The sequence below is a fragment of the Lagopus muta genome, chromosome 5 (assembly GCF_023343835.1).
Source record: "Lagopus muta isolate bLagMut1 chromosome 5, bLagMut1 primary, whole genome shotgun sequence".
NCBI classification, from domain to species: Eukaryota; Metazoa; Chordata; class Aves; order Galliformes; family Phasianidae; genus Lagopus; species Lagopus muta.
Genome location: NC_064437.1, coordinates 23,189,290 through 23,209,380, shown reverse-complemented (window position 1 = coordinate 23,209,380; position 20,091 = coordinate 23,189,290). Strand labels below are relative to the sequence as shown.

Here is a 20,091-nt window from a genome sequence, read left to right as displayed (position 1 = left end):
GGAAGATCCTGCTCTCCCCATCCCATTTTCCTGCTCCGGTGAAAGGCAGTGAGAGGCAAACTCCCCCCAGCTCAACTACTCACTGGGATCCCTGACCCGTACTGGCAGCTGCATGTCCCCAAAAGAACAGCATTGGAGGGATATCCCATCTGGTAGCACCTGCCCCATCCCTGTCCCCACAGGCACGCTCACCCGCCGGTAGACATCGTCCCGGCTGCCCTCTCCCTTCTGCTGTACACGCTCCTCCAGGAAGTAAATGCGGAGTTTGAGGCTGAAGTTCTCCTTCTTGAGGTCGTTGAGGTGCTGGGACAGCGTGCGGTACCCGTTAGCCATGGCTGGTGCTCCATGGGGGGGGCATCCCGGCACCCCTCACATGGCGGCACCGAGCCCACGGCTCCCTGCCCGCACGCAGCTCTGGGACGGGTGCCCTCGCCAAGGCCCCTTCCTATTTTTTCCCCTCCCGGTGCTATTTGTGGGGACAGACAAGTGGTGAAACCCGAGCCTCGGGTGGCCCCCCGGACGTCAGCCAGGAGGGCGGTGAGGGGGAGCGCGGTGCCCCACAGGGACGGCACCGGCTGTCCCATCCCCTCCTGGGGCCAACAGATGCGTCCCGCGAGCACCCCCCCGGCCCCAGCAGCGGTCACCTTCTCGAAGTCCCGCAGGGTCTGCGTCTGGGCGAGGGGACCCTCCTCTGGGTCCCTCAGGGGACACGTTTGCACCGTGGGACTGGGATGGGGCTGAGCGGGTGGGGGGTGCAGAGTGCCCCCCGGTTCGGGGTCTTCATCGCAGTCACCCCACAGCCCTTCCATTGGGGTGTCCCCGTGGGACATGGCGTCCCTTCCTGTCAGGGGGCTGACTGTGGGGACGTCACTGCAGCTGGGGTCCCTGCGGAGAGGAGTGCAGCTCCGTGTTACACAGAGGTCCTTGGGGGGGAATTTCACCCATTTGCTGTGCGGCACAACAGCTTTGGAGAGGCGGAGATCTGATCAAACCAAATGTCACACCAAAGCATGGGCGTGCACGGGGGCAACATGCATGCACACGGGTGCTGGCGCACGTGGGACACGTCCACTCACAGTGCCCAGAGGGCCGTGCAGATGGCGGTGCCCACTTGGGAGCACTTTAGCCCCATTAGCAGCCCTGACCCCCCCAACAGGCAGCACGGACACCTGAGCCCCCCAACAACCCCCCTCTATGTTCTCCCTGGAGGCTGGGGAGAAGGGCTGGGGGGGCCATGCTGGGTGCTCAGGGACAGCTGCTCCCCTCCTTCTCACAGCCCCCCCAGCAGCCCCAGGCACAGCGTGCCCTGCTGCCCGCCTGACTGCAGCTCACCCACTGGTAACAGCAGCCGCCATCAGGTTTATTTTCAGCATGGAAGTGTGAGTCATTTCAGGATTAGGAAAAAAGAAAACAGATTTTTTTTTTTCTTTAAAACAAAATAATCTGGGTGGGGTTGTTTTTTTTTTGTTGTTGTTTGTTTGTTTGTTTTTCTGAGTCCAAAGCTTTTTGGTGGAGTTCCCCAGAAGGCAGTGGGCCCCCCATGGGTGCAGTCTTCTGCCCCTAGCCTGGCAGCAGCCACGTGGTGCCATGGCCCTTGCAGCAGCCGCCTGCTAGGAGGAGTGCAATGACCTAAGGGGGTAAAGCATGGTGCCCAAAGCCCACCATACCCAAAGGCACAATATCCAAGGAAGCATGATACCCAGAAGCATGACACCCAAGGAGACCCAGTGCCCAGAAGCAATATGTCCAAGGAGGCACAGTATTTGGAGACGTGATAGCAGAGAAGGCAAGAACCTGGAGGTAAAACGCTCAAGAAGACACGATGCCCAGAGTCAAGGCACACCAAGACACACCATACCCAAGGAAGCACTGGATCCAGAGACTCAATATCCAAAAGCACAATATCCAGGAAAGCAGGAAGACCAAAGAGACACGGTACCCAGAAACACAACACTGAGACACAGCACCCCAAGACGCACCATACCCACAAGCCTGGTGTCCAGTGGGCATGATGCCCATGGCACCGTGCCCTACCAAACACCATACCCAATGAGGTGCAGCATGGCACACGTGGGTGACAAGACATGAATGTGCCCATGGCTCCACAGCCCTGCTGGCACGAGGGTTACCACACGGCCCTGACTCACAGCACCCGCTGACTCACAGCACTGAGGAACAGCTTGGGGCCACCATAGCCACCCTGACACTGAGACCAGCCCTGCGGTGTCACCAAGGTGAGGGCAGAGGGCAGCAGCCATGGCCCCCGTGGGAGAGCGTCCCCCAGGTGCCCACCACCGCAATGAACCGGGGACTCACCTCCTGCAGCTGGATCAGCTCCCACGGGTGGGCAGATGGAGAATGGATGGATGGCTGCCTGCAGAGCCGCCTGCACACCCGGCAAGGCCAGGTGAGGCCGGGATGCAGAACGTGGCACGGCTCTGCCCGCTGCCTCGTGGCAGGGATGTCTCAACGAGGCCACCGTGGGAGGTGGGGCCGGTGCTGTGTGCGCCTGTGGCTGCGTGCAGCTATCCGCCTGCGGTCACGGCCCAGCACAAGGCCCCCATTGAGCGCGGCGGGACGGGGGGAGCGGAGCCGGCGATACCCAGACTGCTGGGCGGGTCGGCTCCTGGTGCGGAGCGGGCACGGACTGAGGCTGGATGCGGGGACGGGCACGAGATGGAAGAGCAGGGAGGATGCAAGAGCCGGAGGAGATGGAGCCGGCTCCACTCCCGCACCACCTCCCCACCCTCGGCCTTCCAGCAGGGACACCAGCAACCCCCACCCTGCGTGCCGGGGTCAGCCCCGGCTCGGCCCCGCAGCGCCGGACGGCCCCGTCCCATCGCGCGGCAGAGCACCCGCTGGTCCCTACGGCATGCCCCGGCACCGTGCGTCCCCACGGCGCGCCGGCTCAGACCCGCCGTGACGGGCTCTCGGATGGGCAGCGCCGGCACCACGCAGCCCCGGGGCAGCAAACCGTATCCCGGCGCCGGGATCCTCCACTCGCGGCCCCACGCGTGTCCCGGTCCCTCATCACAGTCGCATCCCCCGCGTACCTCCCTCACCGCCGCTCACCTCCGCCTCGGGGCTCGCATCCTCTCGTCCGCCTGCGGGCTGCACCGCGCCGGGCCCCGCCGCACCGGGGGCACCGGGGGGCTCCGCGGGCAACGCCGGGCCGCCCCAGCGTGCGCCGGGGAGGCGGCTCTGCGGCACCGGGCGGCTCCGCCCGCCGCTGCATCCCTCCTCCTCCGCCTCCTCTTCCTCGTCCCTGCCTCCATCCTTCCCTCCCGCTCCATCCCTCCCTCCCTCCGTCAGCCGTCTCCGTCTCCTGGTGCCTCAGCCGGCAGCAACCCGACCTCCTGCCCTCAAAGCACCTTTACCCTTTCTCTGCCACTCCTATCCTGACCCAAGGACCCCCTGGAGCATCCCTAATGCCCTTTCCTGGTACCACCCCTGCCCTCTCCCCACTGTCCCAGGGCCCCTCACCATGCAGGAACCCCAAATTGCTCTCTTCCATCCCAAACCCACGGCTGCCACCTTGTTGCTGCCTTCATGCAGAGACCACCTGGGACCCCAGCAGTGGGATTTAGCAGTAGGGGTACCAACCCTCTGTACTCCCCGGGACCTCATCCAGGTCATGGTCCAGTTGCCACCAACGTCACCAAGTGCCATATTAGAGGTGTCCACCACTCTGAGGGTGTTATATGGGACTTGGGGACTGCGTTCTGGTCTCTCCATGAGGTCGTGGGGACACACCAATGGGTACCTTCATCACTCTCATGTCCCTGCAAGAGCTGCGAGGTGCAACTCCTGCTCTGCTGCCCAGGAGAGGGCACCAACTGCCTGGGGAAAGCTGCACGCATTGCACTGCGGCGGTACCTTGGTCATGGCCTCGAGTGATCGCATGGGACAGGGTCTGCGAGGGCTGGGCTCAGCAAAGAGCCCCCGCCCTCTGCAAGGGGTGTTCCCTGCTTGTCCCCGCAGATGCGGGGGGGACGCATGGTGTGGGAGCCACCAGAAAGTGACACCCAGATGGTGCTGTCCCAGACTTGGCGGGCGCCTTGAGCTCGATCTTAATGGTTAATAGGGGCCAGGGCCAGGCGTGGAGCTGTGCCAAGGCACTGGAGCGGGGCCTCCATCCACACATCCTGCCCTGAATGCCCCCAGCATATGCTGCGCATGGGGAAACCGTGCCCCGGCAATGGGTCTGCAGCCCCTCCAAGGGGCAGCACGGGATCTTGCTGCAGGATGTGTCCAACCCCAGCCTTGACCCCACCTCTCATCCCATGCCAACTGCCCCGGACTTTCCTCCCTTTGGCGTCACGGTTGTTCCCTGGCTGCAGCTGCGGTGGGGTGCGCATGGTGCCGCGGTGCACACAGCCTGCAGTGAGCGTGCCCTGCACTGCTCACATCCTGAGGTGTTGTCTCCATGACAGAGGGGACGCCCTCTGTTCCTCCCTATTCCCCCTGCCACGTTCCACGCTGCCCCCCTCCAGAGTCAGCGCTTTCCCCACGAGGTCACCTGCGCAGCCACCTGGCTCCCACCCCATGGAGGGCGTTTGCTGGGTGTCTCCCGTGCACTCCGTGCAATTGGGAGCCGGTGACGGGGCTGGCCCCGTGCCCCCAGCGCTTATCGGGGCATTGCTCAATGGTGGGCGCAGTGCTGGGGCAGTGCGGCGGTTTGCCACCACCTCCCTGTGGTGGGGAAACTGAGGCACGGCAGTGGAGTGGGAGGTACGTGGGTTGAGGGGGTGCTCGATGCTTTGGGGGCCCTGTTGGTCTCCCCACTCTGCCATCACAGCTGCTGAGGGTGAGGGGCTCGGGGGGGGCCTAGGGGGGCTGGGATCCTGGGCTCGCAGCCACCCAGCGGCGATGGGGAGAGGAGGGAAAAGAGGTGGGATTATGGAAATGGGATCCAATGAGACAAGAGAGCAGCCCGCAAAACATGCCCCGCCGGCAGCCCATTTAGTGCGGTGGGCAGCGCTCAGCAACCTCTTTGGCCGGAGCTGTGCGGACAGACAGTGGGCACGGACCCCCGACAGCCCCAACAGCCCAACACCAAGCGATGGCCTTTACCAAGCTGCAGAAAGTGCTTATTAGCGACAGCCTGGACCCCTGCTGCAGGGACATCCTGCAGGCGGGGGGTATCCAGGTGCTGGAGAAGCCCGGGCTGAGCAAAGAGGAGCTGCTGCAGGAGATCCGGGTGAGCAAGCTGGGGTCTGCGTATGGCTCAGAGCCCTGGGCTGGTGGCAACGGGTGGGCACAGGTGGGCGCCAAGTGGGCACAGTGTCTGTCTGTCTGTCCCAGTGGAATGAGTGGGTACGCCACAAGCACACGGTGGCGACATCATGGAACACTGCAGAACGGTGGGAGGCTGGAAGCCCCCTCGCCCAGTGGGTCACGTCCCCGCCTCCTGTGTCTGATGCAAGAATCCTGGTTGCTTTCACACTGCTGATCCCAGCCCCAGGCCCGCGGCTCTTCCCACCCCACCACCCACCCTGCCTGCCATCCCCACAGCCCAGCCCTGACAGATGTGTGCTGTCTGTCCCTGCAGGACTGTGATGGGCTCATCGTCCGCTCGGCCACCAAAGTCAGCGCTGACGTGCTGGAGGCGGCGGGCAGGCTGCAGGTGGTGGGCAGAGCAGGCACCGGTGTTGACAATGTGGACGTGGAGGCAGCCACCAGGAAGGGAGTGCTGGTGATGAAGTAAGAGTGGGACCCACAGCCAGAAAGGAGACATCCTACTGGCACGGGGCTAGGGGGTCAGCACGGTGCTCAGCCTCCCTGTGGGTCTCTATCCCTATGGGGAGGTCACATGGTGACCCCACTCCCTGTCCCCAGCACACCCACCGGGAACAGCCTCAGTGCTGCAGAGCTCACCTGCGGCATGATCCTGTGCTTGGCCAGGTGAGTGCGGGGCTGTACGGGGTGGGGTATCCATCCCACAGCCCCCAGCCCTGCACAGACTGTGCCCCCCTCTTGCAGGCAGATCCCACAAGCAGCTGCCTCTATGAAAGAAGGCAAATGGGACAGAAAGAAGGTATGGGGCAGGTGCAGTGCCTGGGCGGGTGGGTGCTGGGAGGCCCCTGCTTGCTCACTGCTCTCCTCGCCCCTCAGTACATGGGCATGGAGCTGAACGGGAAGACACTAGGCGTGCTGGGGCTGGGCCGCATCGGCAGGGAGGTAGCCACACGGATGCAGGCTTTTGGCATGAAGGTGAGCAGCAGGGCAAGGGGCAGTGGTGGGGAGCAGGCTGGGTACAGCTGTGAGCCCCCGCTCTGCCCCAGACCATCGGCTACGACCCCATCATCACCCCCGAGACCTCAGCTGCGTTCGGCGTGGAGCAGCTTCCGCTGGAGCAGATCTGGCCCCGCTGTGACTTCATCACAGTGCACACACCACTGCTGCCCTCCACTACGGGTAGGGTGATCTGGGAGTCTGGGGGTGCTCTGGGGCTTCCCCCGTATCCCCATCCCTGATGGTGCTCCCTGCAGGGCTGCTGAATGACAGCACCTTTGCCAAGTGCCGCCGTGGTGTGCAAGTGGTGAACTGTGCCCGGGGTGGCATCGTGGATGAAGGAGCACTGCTGCGGGCATTGCGCTCAGGGCAGTGCGGAGGGGCCGCCCTCGATGTCTTCACACAGGTGAGAGGGGTCCCCCTGGGGCCATCACCCAAACTGGGCTAGGCAGCCCCCAGGATAGCACGGGGCTGAGACCAGGGCTGTGTGCAGGAGCCCCCGAAGGACCGGGACCTGGTGGACCACCCCAACGTCATCTGCTGCCCACACCTGGGTGCCAGCACCCGGGAGGCACAGAGCCGCTGCGGCAAGGAGATTGCCATGCAGATAGTGGACATGGCCACTGGAAAGGGGCTGGTCGGCGTGGTGAGTCCCCTGGTGCACCTCAGAGACCCCACGAGTGATAGATCCCCACTGCTCATCCTGCTTCTCCTCTCAGGTCAATGGGCAGGTGCTGAGCAAGGCCTTTGCGCCCCAGACCAAACCCTGGATCACCATGGCCAGGGCACTGGGCACGGTGCTGCATGGCCTGGCCAAGCAAGCGACGGGCAATGTGCAGGTCTGCACCCTAGGTGAGAGGTGGGCAGGTGTGCTCCAGCACAGGGACCCAAGGGGATGCACTGGGTCAGAAGGCAGGAGGTGGTTGGATGATGGGATGAAGGAGTCATCCATTCGTGGGGTGGATGGGATAGTGGGAATACAGATGGACATGAGCTGATCACAGTACTGATCCCAGGAGCCCCCCTGAAGGATGCCAGCAGCTACCTGGCACCTGCTGTGGTCTCAGGCATGCTGGCTGGAGGAAAGAAGGAGGCGACCCTGGTGAATGCCATGCTGCTGGCCCAGGAGGCTGGCCTGAAGGTACACAGAGTGTCAGCCCAATGTCACCACATCCTATCCTTCCTCGGTATAAGCCCACAGGGCACTGTGCCCTCAGGGGACATCCCTGTAGGATGCAGGTGCTGAGTGGCCATCTCCCCCCACCAGGTCACAGCCTCCCATGGTGACACATGCACTGAGCCTGAGGGCTTGCTGCAGGTGGCCTTGCAGGGCACCCCACACCGGGTAACAGGAACAGTGCAGGGCAGCACTCCAGTGCTGCGGGAGCTCAATGGGGTCACCTTCAAGCAGCCGGCACCACTGGTGGGCCCTCTCCTTATCTACAGAGCCAAAACATCTGAAACAAACATGCTGCCCACACTCGCTGGTAAGCTTCTGGTGTCGCCACAAGCAAAGGAACAGCTGGAGGGATCTCCACAATCAGCCTGGAGTCAAAAAGAAGACAATGCTGACAGGGCATTGTGTGCAGAGACAGGAGGGGTGGTTTGGTTACAGGGCTGGGGAATTTGTAATGCAGTGGCACCGGCTGCCCAGGGGTTGGTGGGGTCACTGTCCCTGGAGGACAGTGACCTCACTTGACAGTGACAGTCAAGAACCATGGAATTGTGGCAGTGAGGGACATGGTGGAGGTGGGCTGGGGTTAGACTTGGGGATCTGAGAGGTCTTTGCAACTGTAATGATTTCACAGTTGTATGACTTGGGGCAAAGGAAAGGAAGAACATCATAGAGGGGATTCAGGGTAGGCAGAGCCCTGCTATTCATGATCCTACACCACTGTGGGGTCCAGGTACCAGAGAACAGGCTGCAGTTCTGACCTCTTTCCTCCTGCCCAGGGCTGCTGGGGAAAACAGGGATCCAGCTCCAGTCCTACCACAGCTCCAGTGCAGTGTCGGGGGAGCAGTGGAGCATAGCTGGGCTCTCAGCCCCGCTGTCTGACCTCACTGGCCTGAAGCCATGCACTACAGAAGTCTTCCAGCTCCACCTGTAGCCCCCCCTTGACGGGGAAGGACCTGAAGCCTCCAGCACCTGGGGGAGCATCGTGCTCAATAAAGCATCCAGGAATGAGCATGCTGTGCTTTGTCCGTGCATCCCTACCTTGTGGCGTCCTTCCTATCCATCCCTAAACCCTTCTCGATGATGTCGCTCATACCCAACTCCACATCATTTCCTGCAGACTCTGTTCTTCCTGGCTCCATCCCCAGTGCTGCCCCCATCACCTTCTAGCACTACTTGCTCAAGGGTGCAAAGGTCTTTCAGGCTCTGCTGCCCTGCTGAAGTCCCCTCTGGCCACAGCCTGGGCAGTGCTCCAAGATGGGCTGAGCCTCCTACGTCACCCCACTTCTACCCATGGAAGCTATCCCCTGGGGATGCTGGCAATTGTGTATTGCCACCTGTGTTGGATCCAAAGCATTAGGCAACCTGAGTATACGTGCCATTCTCCTCAGGCACATGTGGTGTATAGGGATAAATCTCACCTGGCACGGAGGTGATTCAGGATGGGTTTAGGGGCAGGAGGGGAATACATGGCACTGGGTAATGTAGACTGCTTTGCAATAGGGAGCCAGAGCAGAGGTATTGCCCTTGCATCCGTGCTTTATTCCCCACGCTGCCTGCGTTTTCGCAGAAAACACTGCTTGCTCCGGGACCCGGATGGCTGCATTCACCCCTGTGCCTGCACGTCCCCCCGATGGCTGCCCCTCTCTGTGCCCTACACGGGCTTCCTGGCGTACTGCCGGCGGTACTTGTCATCCACCCGCTCCAAGTACCAGGTGCCGGGGAACAGGTCTGCCTGGGAGCCGTGCGGAGTGTGGTTGGCTGTGGGGAGAGGACGTGAGGCTCAGTGGGGCAGCCAGACCCTGGCAGCAGGGTGCCCCCCAGCCCTGCTCACCCAGGTGATGGGTTTCCTCCCGCCGCTTCATGATATCGGCAAAGTCCTGTGGGGCCACGCGCTTGCGGGCGTCCAGGCGGGTGGGCAGATCAGCCAGGCTGGAGAGCAGCTTGTCCAGGGGGGAGCCTGGTGTGAGGAGACCACGGATGAGACACCGCCCATCTGTGCCCTCCCGGCTCTCGGTGCCCCTGATGTGGGACTCACCCGGAGCAGCATCTTGCGAGACACGGAGGGAGAACATGCTGGCGGCCAGCCCTGAGCCGTAGGAAAAGGCACCGATCCTGGAGCCGGCCAGGTCCTGAGCCGAGCACCTGCGGCCATTTGAGGTGAGGGGTTAGGGGAGATATAGGGCTCGATGCACCTCAGCCAGGAGGGCCCTGGCAGGCTGGGCCAGATTAAATTGCAACCATTGCAGGAGGAGATAAGGGAGGCTGTGCTGCAGGGGACAGCAAGCAGGGAACAGTTGGACACAGCAGGGGCTGGGCGGGTGTCTGCCCCCACCACGTCCCAGGGCCGTACCAGGCACTGCAGCCCTGCACGAGGCAGCGAGTGGCTCAAGGACGGGCTGACGGACACAGCAGTCGCACCGCCCTCGTGCCTGGCTGTTCCCATGGCTCCTTCCCAGCCGGCAGTGGGGGTGGCCGTTCTCTGGTCATGAAAAGGGGGTTTTCATCCCATAGCACTGACAGAAGGGCTTTATGCACTCCAGCAAGACGGCATGGAAACGCTGGCCGGGGGACAGCACTGGGCTGAGTGAAGTGAAAGCTGGGCCATTCCCAAAATGGCGTCCTCCACAATGACATCCCACCAAAACAGCAAACCCTCAAATGGCGACCCCTCAAAACGGCGACCCCTCAAAACGGCGACCCCTCAAAATGGTGACCCCCTGCTGACAGCACTGCAGACTCACTGAGCCAGGAGCGAGGCCAGGCAGCCATACATGGACGGCGTGTACATGTTGCCATTGCGGGAGGAGAGCAGCAGGGAGGGCTTGGTCTTCTGGTTGAAGATCTCCTGGCTGGCCGTCTGGAAGGCCTTCTCCACCTCCTTGCTGGTGTAGGTGTCCTCCAGCTTCATGCCACTGCATGGAGAGAGGCGGGCTGTAAGCATGCATGGGAAGTGAGCAGAGGCATCCTCACTGCACTGAGGGACACCCACCGGAAGGGCTGCAGCCCCTTGTAGAGTCCAGAAGCCGTGTCAGGGCTGGGGGCGGCCAGGAAGTCGTTCAGCAGCAGCCGCCCCACTGACTTCTGCACCAGCTTGCAGAAGGGTGTGTGGAAGATGATGAACTTGAAGTCATCAAGGGTGAAAGGCCGCTGGATGCCAGCTGGAAGGCAGAGCAGGAATGTCAGTCGCCATCGGGTGGGATGTGCGGCCATCCGAGTGCCGCAACGTCACCCCTCACCCTGCTGCCACTGGCTCTCTGCCTTCCTGCGGTACACGGCGTAGCAGCGGTCCAGGGCCCGCAGGTAGCACTGGATGGAGAGGGGACCGTCCACCACTGGGTATTCTGAAGACAGGTCAGGCTTGTAGAAGTCATAGGCGTGCTCCATGTGTGTTCCTCGCAAACCTGGGGACACAAGTGAGAGCTGTGTGTTGGGGATCTGCTCACGGGTCCTAACCACCACGTCAACCCCACCTTTGGCCCAGTCACAGCCAGCCAGATCCCCATGGAGCACTGACCTCTCTCCAGCACCAGAGGGGCGTTGGGTCCCACCAGCATAGCAATGGCACCGGCACCTCCTGTAGGCCGTGCGTTCCCCGTTGCGTAGACAGCAATGTCCCCACACACTACCACGGCGTAGCGTCCTGCAAGAGGACAGCACGGATGACAGTAGGTGGGGCATCCCCATCCATCCCGTGGTCCCAGTACAGCCCACCACTCACATCCCCATCCCCTGGCCTACGTGGGTGAGAAAGAAAGGTGGAGGGATGACAGTAGGGCAGCATCCTTCCCCCATGCCCCAGTACCCCCCCCACACTCAGGCACCCCCCAGCCCCATGCCCACCGTCCCAGGCGCTGGACTCGACCCAGGAGGCTGCGTTGAAGAGTGAGGCTGTGCCGCCATAGCAGGCGTTGGTGGTGTCAATGCCCTCCACATCAGTGTTGCCTGACTCGCGGAAGAGCTCCATGAGGACGGTCTTGACGGCCTTAGACTTGTCGATGACGGTCTCAGTGCCCACCTCCAGGCGGCCAATGGCATCCCAGGAGAGCTGCCCACGCTCCACCAGCCTCTGCACCACCGTCAGGCACAGCGAGTTGATGTCCTCGTGGGCAGCACAGAAGCCCATCTGCTGCTGGCCCAGGCCACGCGTGTACTTGCCAGCTTCCACACCATCATAGCGCTCCAGTTCAGACTGCTCCACATATTGTGCAGGGAAGTACACCTCCAGTGCCAGGATGCCCACGTCCTTGGGCCACGTGCCTGTGCCAGCTGCTGCTGCAGTGCTGGAAAGGCTGCGAGGCAAAGGGAGCAGCGGGGGTCCTGTGCTGGGCATCACTGAGGCTGCCTGGACCCCACAAGCGCTTGCACCCTGCTCCCTGCCCCCACAGAGCCCCCCCGCTCCCCAGCACGCATCCAGCTGACTGCCAGCCCCCCGAAGCCCCCAGGCTTTGCCCACCCCACGGCTGGGCACTCACCATGCCTGCTGCATGGCTGCAGGGTGTACCCGTGCCAGCCCCTGCCTCGCTCCCCAGCACCGCGCAGCGCGGCTGACCAAGCGCAGCATCTTCAGCCCAGACGGACGGACAGAGAGACAGACACAGGGATCGGCTTGGTGTGCAGCTTTTATCAACTGTGGCCCCCCCAGCCCTTATCAGCACATTGAGCACTGGTGCTCAAAGGTCAGTGAGCAGCAGCCAACACGACAGGGACAGTGCAGCAAGTACTGTATTTGGAGGGCACAACCAGTGAGATGGCTGTGGTTGGTGTCCCAGCATTTTGGGATGCGTGGAGCCAGGGCTGAGCATTGGGGTGGGCCCAGTGCCACCAGGTGACGGCTCGGCGCTGAGCTGGGGGGTGATGGTGACAGCAGAGCCCACTGTCACTGTGCTGTGTGACCCCCCAGCACAGAGCAGAGAGTGCCCTGTGCCACCCATGCCACCTGGGACATGTCATTCTCCATGTATGGCTGCTCCGGGGCACAAAAATGAGCTGCGTGGAGGCACAGCCATCTCCAAAACAGCAGAGCAAACAGACACGTGATGCACAGAGCCGCACTGCAGTGACACAACGAGGGACCTTTGGCCCCCATTGCTGATGTCAACACAGCCCCTCAGAGCTGTAGGTTCATGGGAACCACTCCCATCTCCCAGGTCTCCACGCAGGGACCCCTCATCACACATCACCATCCCTGCATACCTGCCCTAGCCCTGCAACTCCTGGGACCTGTCCCCACACCCTCCTTTCCCCACAGGTCTCCACATGCACTAGTAGCAGGCAGAACAGCAGGGGACTTTGCACAGGACGCACACCATGCTCACATGCTTCTCTGTTTATAGATGTAATTTTGAGAGATAGAGGGATGAGCGCGGAGGTGGGGTGAGAAGAGCATGGGGGCACGGGGCTGTGCTCATTGTGAGGGTGTGAACTTGCAGATGAAGTGGTGCTGTCGGTCACAGTCAGCACTGGACCACACGGTGAAACCTATGGGAGAGATGTGCCATGGGGTCAGCATGGAGGGGGCAGCAGCTCCCAGGTCCCCTCTGCCCAAAGGGGTCCCATAGGAGAAGGAAGCACGTGGGCTGTGGGCACTCACTGCTGCTCCGGGTCAGCAGGGCACAGCTTCCTCCTTGGGCACCATTCCCAGGAACCGTTGGGAGGTCATCGTACTTCTCCCCGTGGGTCCAGCGCCAGTCCCGGCTCTGAGCAGGACACAGGGTCAGGAGCCCAGCCCCGCTGTCCCCAGCCCCATGGGTACTGCCAACCCCTCACCTGCCGCAGGTAGTGGAGGCCCAGCCAGACAGGCTGTGAGCGCTGGTAGTACATGATGACCTGGCTCAGCGTGGCTGCTTCCTTGGGCTCCTCCACCCAGGCAAGGTGGGCTCCAGAGTAGGTGTTCTGGCACTGCGCCTGCAGGGAGATGCGGAGCATTGCAGGACCCCGGCACACCCAGAGCTGGGGGCAGCCAGCTGCACACCCTGACCACCTTTACCTCTGCCTCCTCCCAGGTGCGGTGCTGGGAGAAATACCTGAAGCAGTTCAGCTTGTAGTAGGACCAGCCTTCAGGGCAGCTCAGCAGGTACCGGGCTCCTGGCAGAGGTGGGGATACACGGACAGGGGTTCAGCTCCATGCCCCCACCCCGAGCCAAGAGCATTTCCCCGGGACTCACCGACCACCTGCAGGAGCACCATGCAGCACAGCAGCAGAAGGGCACACCTGGCTGCCATCATCCTTCTCTCCTCTGCAGGCGTCCCCTGTAAGATCCCATGGTGTCAACAGGTGCCTCAGGCAGGGCTCGGAGTCCCTGGGCAGACCCAGCCCCGCCACTGCCAGCAGTGCTCTGGGGGATGGCGCAGCCACCTGCATGGGCGAGGGACCCATGGCTTGTCCTGCCCGGGGCAGCAGCAGTGATGACATGAGCAGACAGGGATGCTCAGGCCACAAGGACTCTGTGCATCACTGTTCCTCCTGCTTGCGTCCATGCCAGGCTGGGGAGGCAATCGGCTGCCTCAGCGCAGCTCCCCTTTATGTGCGCTAATCGCCAGTGCTGGGGATCATTTGCAGACTCAGCTCATCTTCCCCTCCAAGAGACAGCAACAAAAGTTGGCCTGAAGACCACAAGGCTGCAGCGTGCCCTGTGCCATAAAGGCAGCTCTCATCCCCCTGAACACCCCGAGGCTGTGCTCGGTGGCAGCCCTATCCTCACCTGGCACACGGAGATGGGAAGAATAACGGCCCCTCGCGTCCGTGGTGCAGGAGGAACTGCCCTATATAGCCCCGTGCTCACTGGAGTCACTGTTTGCACAGCTCAGATGATTGCCACCATAAAAATCTTAGGGCTCACTGCCCACATCCCCCGACCCAGCTGGAAACCAGCCTAGATCTCAGCTCTGTTTGCATTCAGCATTTCTCCAGAAAAGACAGGAAGGACCTCTCCTAGTTGGTCAATAAACCCCCTGCAATTAGCATTAATTACCAGAGCAAACAGAGCAGCGTACACGCAAAACCCAGCCTCGCACCTGCCGGGTGCCCATCTGGAATAGCACGGGGTGGCAGGGACCAGCCTCGGGGAGGCTGCCCGCGGGCAGCATGATGGATGGGATGGGGCGGGATGGGACGGGATGGGGTGGCAGCCAGTAAGGCCTGCACCCCTCCCAGCTTGCAGTGCGTCAGCCCCGCACCGCCCTTGTTTGATCTGCCTGGGCACCTTTCCGGCAGGATGCAGGGACAGCCTGCGGCTGGAGGCCATCAGATAGCGGGCAGGTGGCCGTCCCCACACCCTGCACTGACGCAGGCTCTGCTGGTCCATGTCCATCAGCTCCCCCGGTCGCAGCCCTTGCTGCAGAGCTTCGTGCCACCGCGCTGGAGCCACGCTCCCCACTGCAGGGCTCTCCCACGGTTCCCAGAGCACAGTGGTGGCTCAGCCTGGCGTGTGCAGGCAGGCCTGGCTCTGGCGGCCCTGGGAAGAGGGCACCGCTTATGAAAAAGCATGAAAATACCCCCAAGGAGCCTGAGGCTCCCACAGTTCTCCTTTCATTCAGTGATGCCTGCCTGGCTGGTTCCTTCGGGCCTGTTTGGAAGCGGCAGAACAGGTTCCCAAAGGCCGCTCCCCACTGCACGCAGGGGACGAGGCAGGTCTCAGCCTGAGCACCCCAACTGCTGCAGCTGTGCAGGGCTCAGCCCCCAAATGTGGGGCAACCTGTGGGAGGGGGGTGAGCTGCTGGATGCTCCTACTGGTTGAGCTGGCTCTGCTGGAAGAGAAAGGAGCGAGAGAGTTTAATATCCGAACAGTGAAAATGCCTCCCAGCAGCTTCATTATCCCTCCTGGGCATCTTAATTCAGCGAGCAGCTCCACCAGAGCCCACAGCTGAAAACCCGCCAGGGGAGCACACAGTAAGCTGAAGGCGCAGGGGCAGCTCCCTGCTCAAAACACAGGAATGGAGCCATCGGCAATTTGTTCCCCAATTGCTCAAGTCTGAAATTTTCCAGACCTGAAAATGCTCCTCCCCATCCACTCCAGAGCACGCACACAGCTGCTGAGCCCCTTCTCAGCACACAGAGGGCCCCAGGTCCCTTCTGCTAAAGGGAGCTATGCAGTGAGGTTTGCATGCTGCTGAGCCATGGCAAAGAGCACTCAGCCTCCAAAAGCTTTCTCCCATCCTGGTCCTAACGAGCCCGCTCTCATCAGGGCTCTGAGAGCCGCCCCACACAGGGCATGCCTCACTAATCCTATCTTTGCAATCCAGTGGTTGTGTCACAACAGCCAAGAGGACAAATGAAAACAGCAGCACGCAGACGCCGGGCAAGTACTCTTTATTCTGGGGATAAAAATTGCTTATACAATTTGCAGCAACTATTTTCATAAAAGACTTTTATAAAAAAAAAATGTAAAAATAAGCAAATATTTTCCATTATTAATATAGGAAAATGCTGCTGTGTGAATGGTTGCTCTACAACTTACGAGTTAAAATACCACCTTAAGGAGATATTATCTTTACAAGTAGTTAAAAAAAAAAAGGCAGAGGGCCATCATATTAACACACCAGGCACGAAACTGGCTTCATTCCACAGAAAGCACTCATCTTGTAAATGGTAGCCACATACATAAAAAGGCACTTGGTTATTTGGGGCCAGCAGGCCCTTTGTTCTTTAGCACGGATGTAGCAACACTTCATTAAGCACAGTGAAACGTGTACCTCAACAGATCCCTGGGAGCGCTGGGCCCTGCCGGACATCTGAGTCAGCTGCAGCAGAACTTCACAGTGCACACTGTGCCAGTGCGACGGGAACGCTGTGCGTGTCGGGAAAAGGAACTTCAGAGTAAAAACTTCAGCCCAAACATGGCCCCGGGAACACGCTCCTCCTGAGGCCCTGCCTTCATGTACCATTGAGCGGAATGGAAAGAAGAAAAAGCTTTACGCTGGATTAGAATGGAAAGGAAGGTGGGAGAAATACTGTACATGGTAGGATGCTCACACACGAGCGGCCACCTCCGGATCTCTTTGGAACACGAGTCTGCAGGGTTCCCCTGAAGAGGCAGAAGCAAACCACCCCCAGGAACGTACGCTACTATTCTGCCTGGCTTACAGCCCTTCAGGGAAGCGCTGGCTTGCAGACAAGGGAGAAGTGGCGGTGTCCCACTGAGGTCAGCTGCTTCTCTAACTCCAAAAACACGGGGGAACTGTGGTACCAATGCCACGGCTGTCCCATGGAGGAAACTGTGACACAGGCTGAAGCTGAGGACAGAGGACAGCCCCAAACCCAAGAACCAAACTGTGTTACAGAGCTGTTTGTGAGCAACTTGCTCCACTGCTGGCCCAGCTCCTGTGGCAGCTGCCAGACGGCTGCTTGGGACTCAGTGCAGCAGCTTCCCGTTGCTAGGGCAGCACAAGGCAGTGTCGCCACAGGACTGAAGCAGAAAAAACACTGCAGAAGGGCCAGACGCTATTCCTGTCACACAGGGACAACATTGCAGACATATAATGATGTCCTTAATATTGCTCAGTAACACCCCAGCGAGGCAGCATACAGTGTCTGTGGGACAGGAGACAGCAACCCTCGGGTGGAGGGGAGGGAGTGCTGTGAAAGAATGTTGGAAGCTGATGTCGTTAGGTCTTGAGGTGCTCCTGCTAATCCCAAGAGCTTCCCAGCAGGCCTCTATTACTTGCAGGCATCTCTTCCAATCCTGGAGCACGTGAAGGCTGTCACAGACACACCTGGCACAACTGGGGGTCATTTGTCACCATTGTCAGGTGTGTCTCAAGGAAGATATACAACTTGGGAGAGATGCACCTGCAGGCTGCTGCAGGGGGAAGATGGGTCAGACCAGCGTTTTCAGGAGGATAATTAAAAAAAAATAAAAAGGCTTAAGAGAAGACTATATGTATATATATAACCTTGGAATACCATGGGGGCAGGCAGTGAGAATGGTAAGGGGCATTAGTGGGTTCATATAAGAAAAAGGTTCTCACAGAGTGAGTTGAAGCTGCGTGAGAGAAGGTGGTGGCTGCAGTCACTCAGGCTGCAGCTGGCCTGGAGAGTCTGGCTTGCTTGCTGAGCAGGGGGAGCCGCAGGATGGAGGGCTCTAGGAATGTGGGTGCAGCTCTGAGCTGTGTCAAAACAAGGCAGCTTGAACTCAAGGAGAACTAGTAGAAGGTGCTTCAGAGATAGATTATGTAGGTAACAAAACTAGTAACAAAATAAGGATACAAAGCTGGTTTTGGCTAAATTTCAGGAGAAACAACCATGAGATGCATTAAGCTGAAGAGCTGTCTCCCCATATACATGGTGGAACACATTTAAAAGCAGACTGGAGAATCCAGTGCAGACAGCAATCACACCCAAAGTGGATGGCAGTTGGTTAGAAGTGATCCAGCTGGTCTTCTCCATCACCAGCTTCTACAGTTCTCTGCTTAGAAAAGCATAAAAGCCTACAGCAACCACAGTCCCTCCGATGAAAGAAAATCCTGGGCTCATTAAGACTCTTGGATACTAAAATGGTTCTTCATTTCCATCCTGGAAGACCTTCATGAGTTCTGACGTCCACTTTAGTCGGGCTCCACTTTGGCCAGCCTTCAGGCGTACACCTGCATGTTGTTCCTCTGCTGCTCTGGCATGTGAGCGGCCGCCGGCCCACGCTGGTTGTTACCAGGACTGGTTGCCACGTCAGACCAGTCAGAAGCAGAGTGCGGGGAAGAGCTGGACCACTGGTCTGGAGATTCAGGCGATGGAGTCAGGTATGGGTGCTCCCCTTGTAAGTGCCGGTTGTGGCTAGGAGTCCGTTCTGTGGCCGAGGAGTAACAGCTGTGCTGCGACGGAGGCGTGGGGTACTTCCCCATCGAGCTCTGGAACTGGTGGTAAGCTGGGAGGATTGTTTGAGGCACCTGCCCGTCCTGCTGAGGGATGGCAGCCATGGAGAACGAGGCGCTGGGCAGCTGAGCTAAATCTGATATCTGGTACATGGAGCTAAGAGGGCCAGCCATGTTCTGAGTGCAGTTGGACTGGGCCTGCTGTGGCAGCGCTTGCTGGTTTATGCCACCCTTGGGAACCAGCTGGAAAGTCATGATAGGGGGCAGAGACTCCCTGGACACTCCCAGGTGCTTCGTATCGGCTTGAACCAAACCGCTCTGCTGAGAAACACTGGGGTGCGAATGCATGACCGGCGGCACCATGCCGAACATCTCGTTGTACTGGGATTCGTTCATCTCCATGCGATTCATCCACTCGGTGGAAACGTTGGCCGGCCGGAGCCTGCCGAGCCCGCTGTTTGGAGGGGTCGTTCTGTGCTGTGAGAGCAGCTGGCTGACCGATGGGAGCACGGTGCTGGAGCCACGGCCTAAGGGCTGCATCTCGTGGAGGTTGGAGAAGGACATGCTGTGTGCAGCCTGCACCGACGGAGCGGTCAGCAGCGAGCTGGGTGATGAGTGTAACACCCCTGGCGATGGCATCACAGGAGACGACGTCGGTTCGGATGCAAAAGCATGGGGAGATTCCAGGGAGTCAACGGGTGACAGGGTTACCGAGCTCTCTGAAAACTGCCCTTTGCTCTCACTGAGGGACTTCTTCCTTCTCCTCTTCGCATCTTTGGTGAGATTCGTGGGCATGATGCCTTTGGCATTCGGTTTTCGTGACTTCTTGCTTAACGAAGCGTGCTTCAGATTGAGAAAGGATCTATTTGGGCCACAAATGACCGGGGAGAGGGCAGAGTTCAGCATGGCCCCGGGGTGCCCAGTGGGACTGTGTGCTACGTTATACTCATTGAGAAGCTGCACGATGTCGTGGTGCATCCGGTCCTGGGCCACATCTCGGGGCAGACGATCCATGTGGTCCGTGATGTCTCGGTTGGCAAAATGGTCCAGCAAGATTTTGGCTGCTTCAAAACTGCCTTCCCGAGCAGCAAGGAAGAGTGGTGTCTCCTCCTGAAGATGCAAATAAGGATTTTAGTGGCACTATCACAAGGGGGACCAACTTATAGCCAGTGCTCTCCAATGGGTGTGGCAAAAAGAGGAAGCATGCTCTAATTAAATCTGTCTCATTAACTGCCTCCAAAAACAACCCATCCTGGGTTAAACCATCAGGAAGGGATAAACACACACCAAACCATTTCTTTAGGAAAAGCACCGTTCTGCCATGAGTCCTTCAAGGAGCTGTAAAAGCATCTGGTGCATTTCTTCCATTGATCTCCATAAAGAAAAAGTACAAAGGCCCAGAACTGTCCAGTAAAGAACTGGAGCTTGCCAGTAGCCCTAAAATCCATTGACCAACACATACAAAACAGAATCCCTACAGAGGAAAAAGTCAAGGGTTAAGATGCAGCAAAAACTAACAGCAGTAAAGTTACTGGAGGCCTGCAGAGTGTGGACCAAATCTCACACAGCAGAGTTTCTGCCCCATGTCCTCCCTGCACTGTGGTCTCCGGTAACGTGATGGGATGTGCCACCAGACCTGACCCTCAGCTAACCAGAACCTAGCTGCCTTATACCAGCAGTATTCCACTCTGGTGCTCTCACACACTAATTCTGTACTGCATTCCTCTTTTGCAATGACAGCAGAACAGCACCAATGCCCAGTACACAGCCAAATGAGAAAGAACTGCTCTCCCAAACCAAAAGTTCTGCAGGACATTCAGTATTTGAGGAGAATTAGAGTCACAGTCCAATTTTGCACTGAGCACCAGGTTAGAAAA

At 59.6% G+C, this 20,091-nt stretch overlaps 5 protein-coding genes across 8 annotated transcripts in view; 1 reads left to right on the top strand and 4 right to left on the bottom strand.

Annotated features, from left to right (window-relative positions):
• Positions 1–3,177, bottom strand: part of LOC125693075 (phosphodiesterase 4D interacting protein) — a 29,381-nt gene extending 26,204 nt beyond the window's left edge. Inside the window, exons 1-3 of one of the 2 annotated variants that reach the window (XM_048944512.1) lie at positions 3,073–3,177; positions 645–885; positions 193–303 (exon numbers count right to left, since the gene is read on the bottom strand). In XM_048944512.1, coding sequence (XP_048800469.1) covers positions 193–303; positions 645–885; positions 3,073–3,092 — 372 coding nt within the window. In that variant the 5' untranslated portion in view covers positions 3,093–3,177. Of the gene's footprint in view, positions 1–192; positions 304–644; positions 886–2,316; positions 2,331–3,072 lie in introns of those variants that run through there. The other variant, XM_048944513.1, reaches the window with a different exon arrangement.
• Positions 3,178–4,957: 1,780 nt separating this feature from the next.
• PHGDH (phosphoglycerate dehydrogenase) lies at positions 4,958–8,419 on the top strand. Its single transcript, XM_048944216.1, has 12 exons — positions 4,958–5,200; positions 5,552–5,703; positions 5,839–5,904; positions 5,983–6,037; positions 6,115–6,213; positions 6,285–6,417; positions 6,492–6,640; positions 6,728–6,880; positions 6,954–7,086; positions 7,251–7,375; positions 7,502–7,721; positions 8,188–8,419. The coding sequence occupies exons 1-12, from the start codon at positions 5,063–5,065 to the stop codon at positions 8,340–8,342; spliced, it is 1,578 nt and encodes a 525-aa protein (XP_048800173.1). The 5' UTR covers positions 4,958–5,062; the 3' UTR covers positions 8,343–8,419.
• Positions 8,420–8,907: 488 nt separating this feature from the next.
• On the bottom strand, positions 8,908–11,992 carry HMGCS2 (3-hydroxy-3-methylglutaryl-CoA synthase 2). The gene is made up of 9 exons (XM_048944217.1): positions 11,884–11,992; positions 11,252–11,700; positions 10,926–11,051; positions 10,648–10,812; positions 10,401–10,569; positions 10,153–10,323; positions 9,447–9,553; positions 9,243–9,368; positions 8,908–9,169 (listed from the first exon to the last, which is right to left on the bottom strand). Exons 1-9 carry the CDS (start codon positions 11,970–11,972, stop codon positions 9,063–9,065), a joined length of 1,509 nt encoding a protein of 502 aa, XP_048800174.1. The 5' UTR covers positions 11,973–11,992; the 3' UTR covers positions 8,908–9,062.
• Positions 11,993–12,363: 371 nt separating this feature from the next.
• Positions 12,364–15,595, bottom strand: REG4 (regenerating family member 4). 3 transcript variants are annotated; one of them, XM_048944219.1, is made up of 6 exons: positions 13,767–15,595; positions 13,576–13,660; positions 13,398–13,495; positions 13,178–13,315; positions 13,002–13,107; positions 12,364–12,889 (listed from the first exon to the last, which is right to left on the bottom strand). In XM_048944219.1, the coding sequence occupies exons 1-6, from the start codon at positions 13,821–13,823 to the stop codon at positions 12,816–12,818; spliced, it is 558 nt and encodes a 185-aa protein (XP_048800176.1). In that variant the 5' UTR covers positions 13,824–15,595; the 3' UTR covers positions 12,364–12,815. The 3 variants fall into 3 exon arrangements, with proteins under 3 accessions (XP_048800176.1, XP_048800177.1, XP_048800175.1); XM_048944220.1 differs by having other exon boundaries at positions 14,113–15,595; XM_048944218.1 differs by having other exon boundaries at positions 14,426–15,595.
• A 107-nt stretch (positions 15,596–15,702) lies between these two features.
• NOTCH2 (notch receptor 2) overlaps positions 15,703–20,091 on the bottom strand; it is an 80,328-nt gene continuing 75,939 nt past the window's right edge. Inside the window, exon 33 of the mRNA XM_048944215.1 lies at positions 15,703–19,324. Within this exon, the coding sequence (XP_048800172.1) occupies positions 17,981–19,324 (1,344 nt within the window). The 3' untranslated portion in view covers positions 15,703–17,980. The remainder of the gene's footprint in view (positions 19,325–20,091) is intronic.

Coding starts and splice junctions, on each gene's coding strand:
- PHGDH (XM_048944216.1), top strand. CDS start 5,063: ATGGCCTTTACCAAGCTGCAGAAAGTGCTTATTAGCGACAGCCTGGAC. Junction 5,704..5,838: donor AAGGGAGTGCTGGTGATGAA/GTAAGAGTGGGA, acceptor CCCTGTCCCCAG/CACACCCACCGGGAACAGCC. Junction 7,087..7,250: donor TGTGCAGGTCTGCACCCTAG/GTGAGAGGTGGG, acceptor TACTGATCCCAG/GAGCCCCCCTGAAGGATGCC.
- HMGCS2 (XM_048944217.1), bottom strand. CDS start 11,972: ATGCTGCGCTTGGTCAGCCGCGCTGCGCGGTGCTGGGGAGCGAGGCAG. Junction 10,324..10,400: donor AAGGGGCTGCAGCCCTTCCG/GTGGGTGTCCCT, acceptor CTCTCCATGCAG/TGGCATGAAGCTGGAGGACA. Junction 9,170..9,242: donor GGAGGAAACCCATCACCTGG/GTGAGCAGGGCT, acceptor CTCTCCCCACAG/CCAACCACACTCCGCACGGC.
- REG4 (XM_048944218.1), bottom strand. CDS start 14,497: ATGCTGCCCGCGGGCAGCCTCCCCGAGGCTGGTCCCTGCCACCCCGTG. Junction 13,661..14,425: donor TCCAGATGGGCACCCGGCAG/GTGCGAGGCTGG, acceptor GGGATCTTACAG/GGGACGCCTGCAGAGGAGAG. Junction 13,316..13,397: donor GCACCTGGGAGGAGGCAGAG/GTAAAGGTGGTC, acceptor ATCTCCCTGCAG/GCGCAGTGCCAGAACACCTA.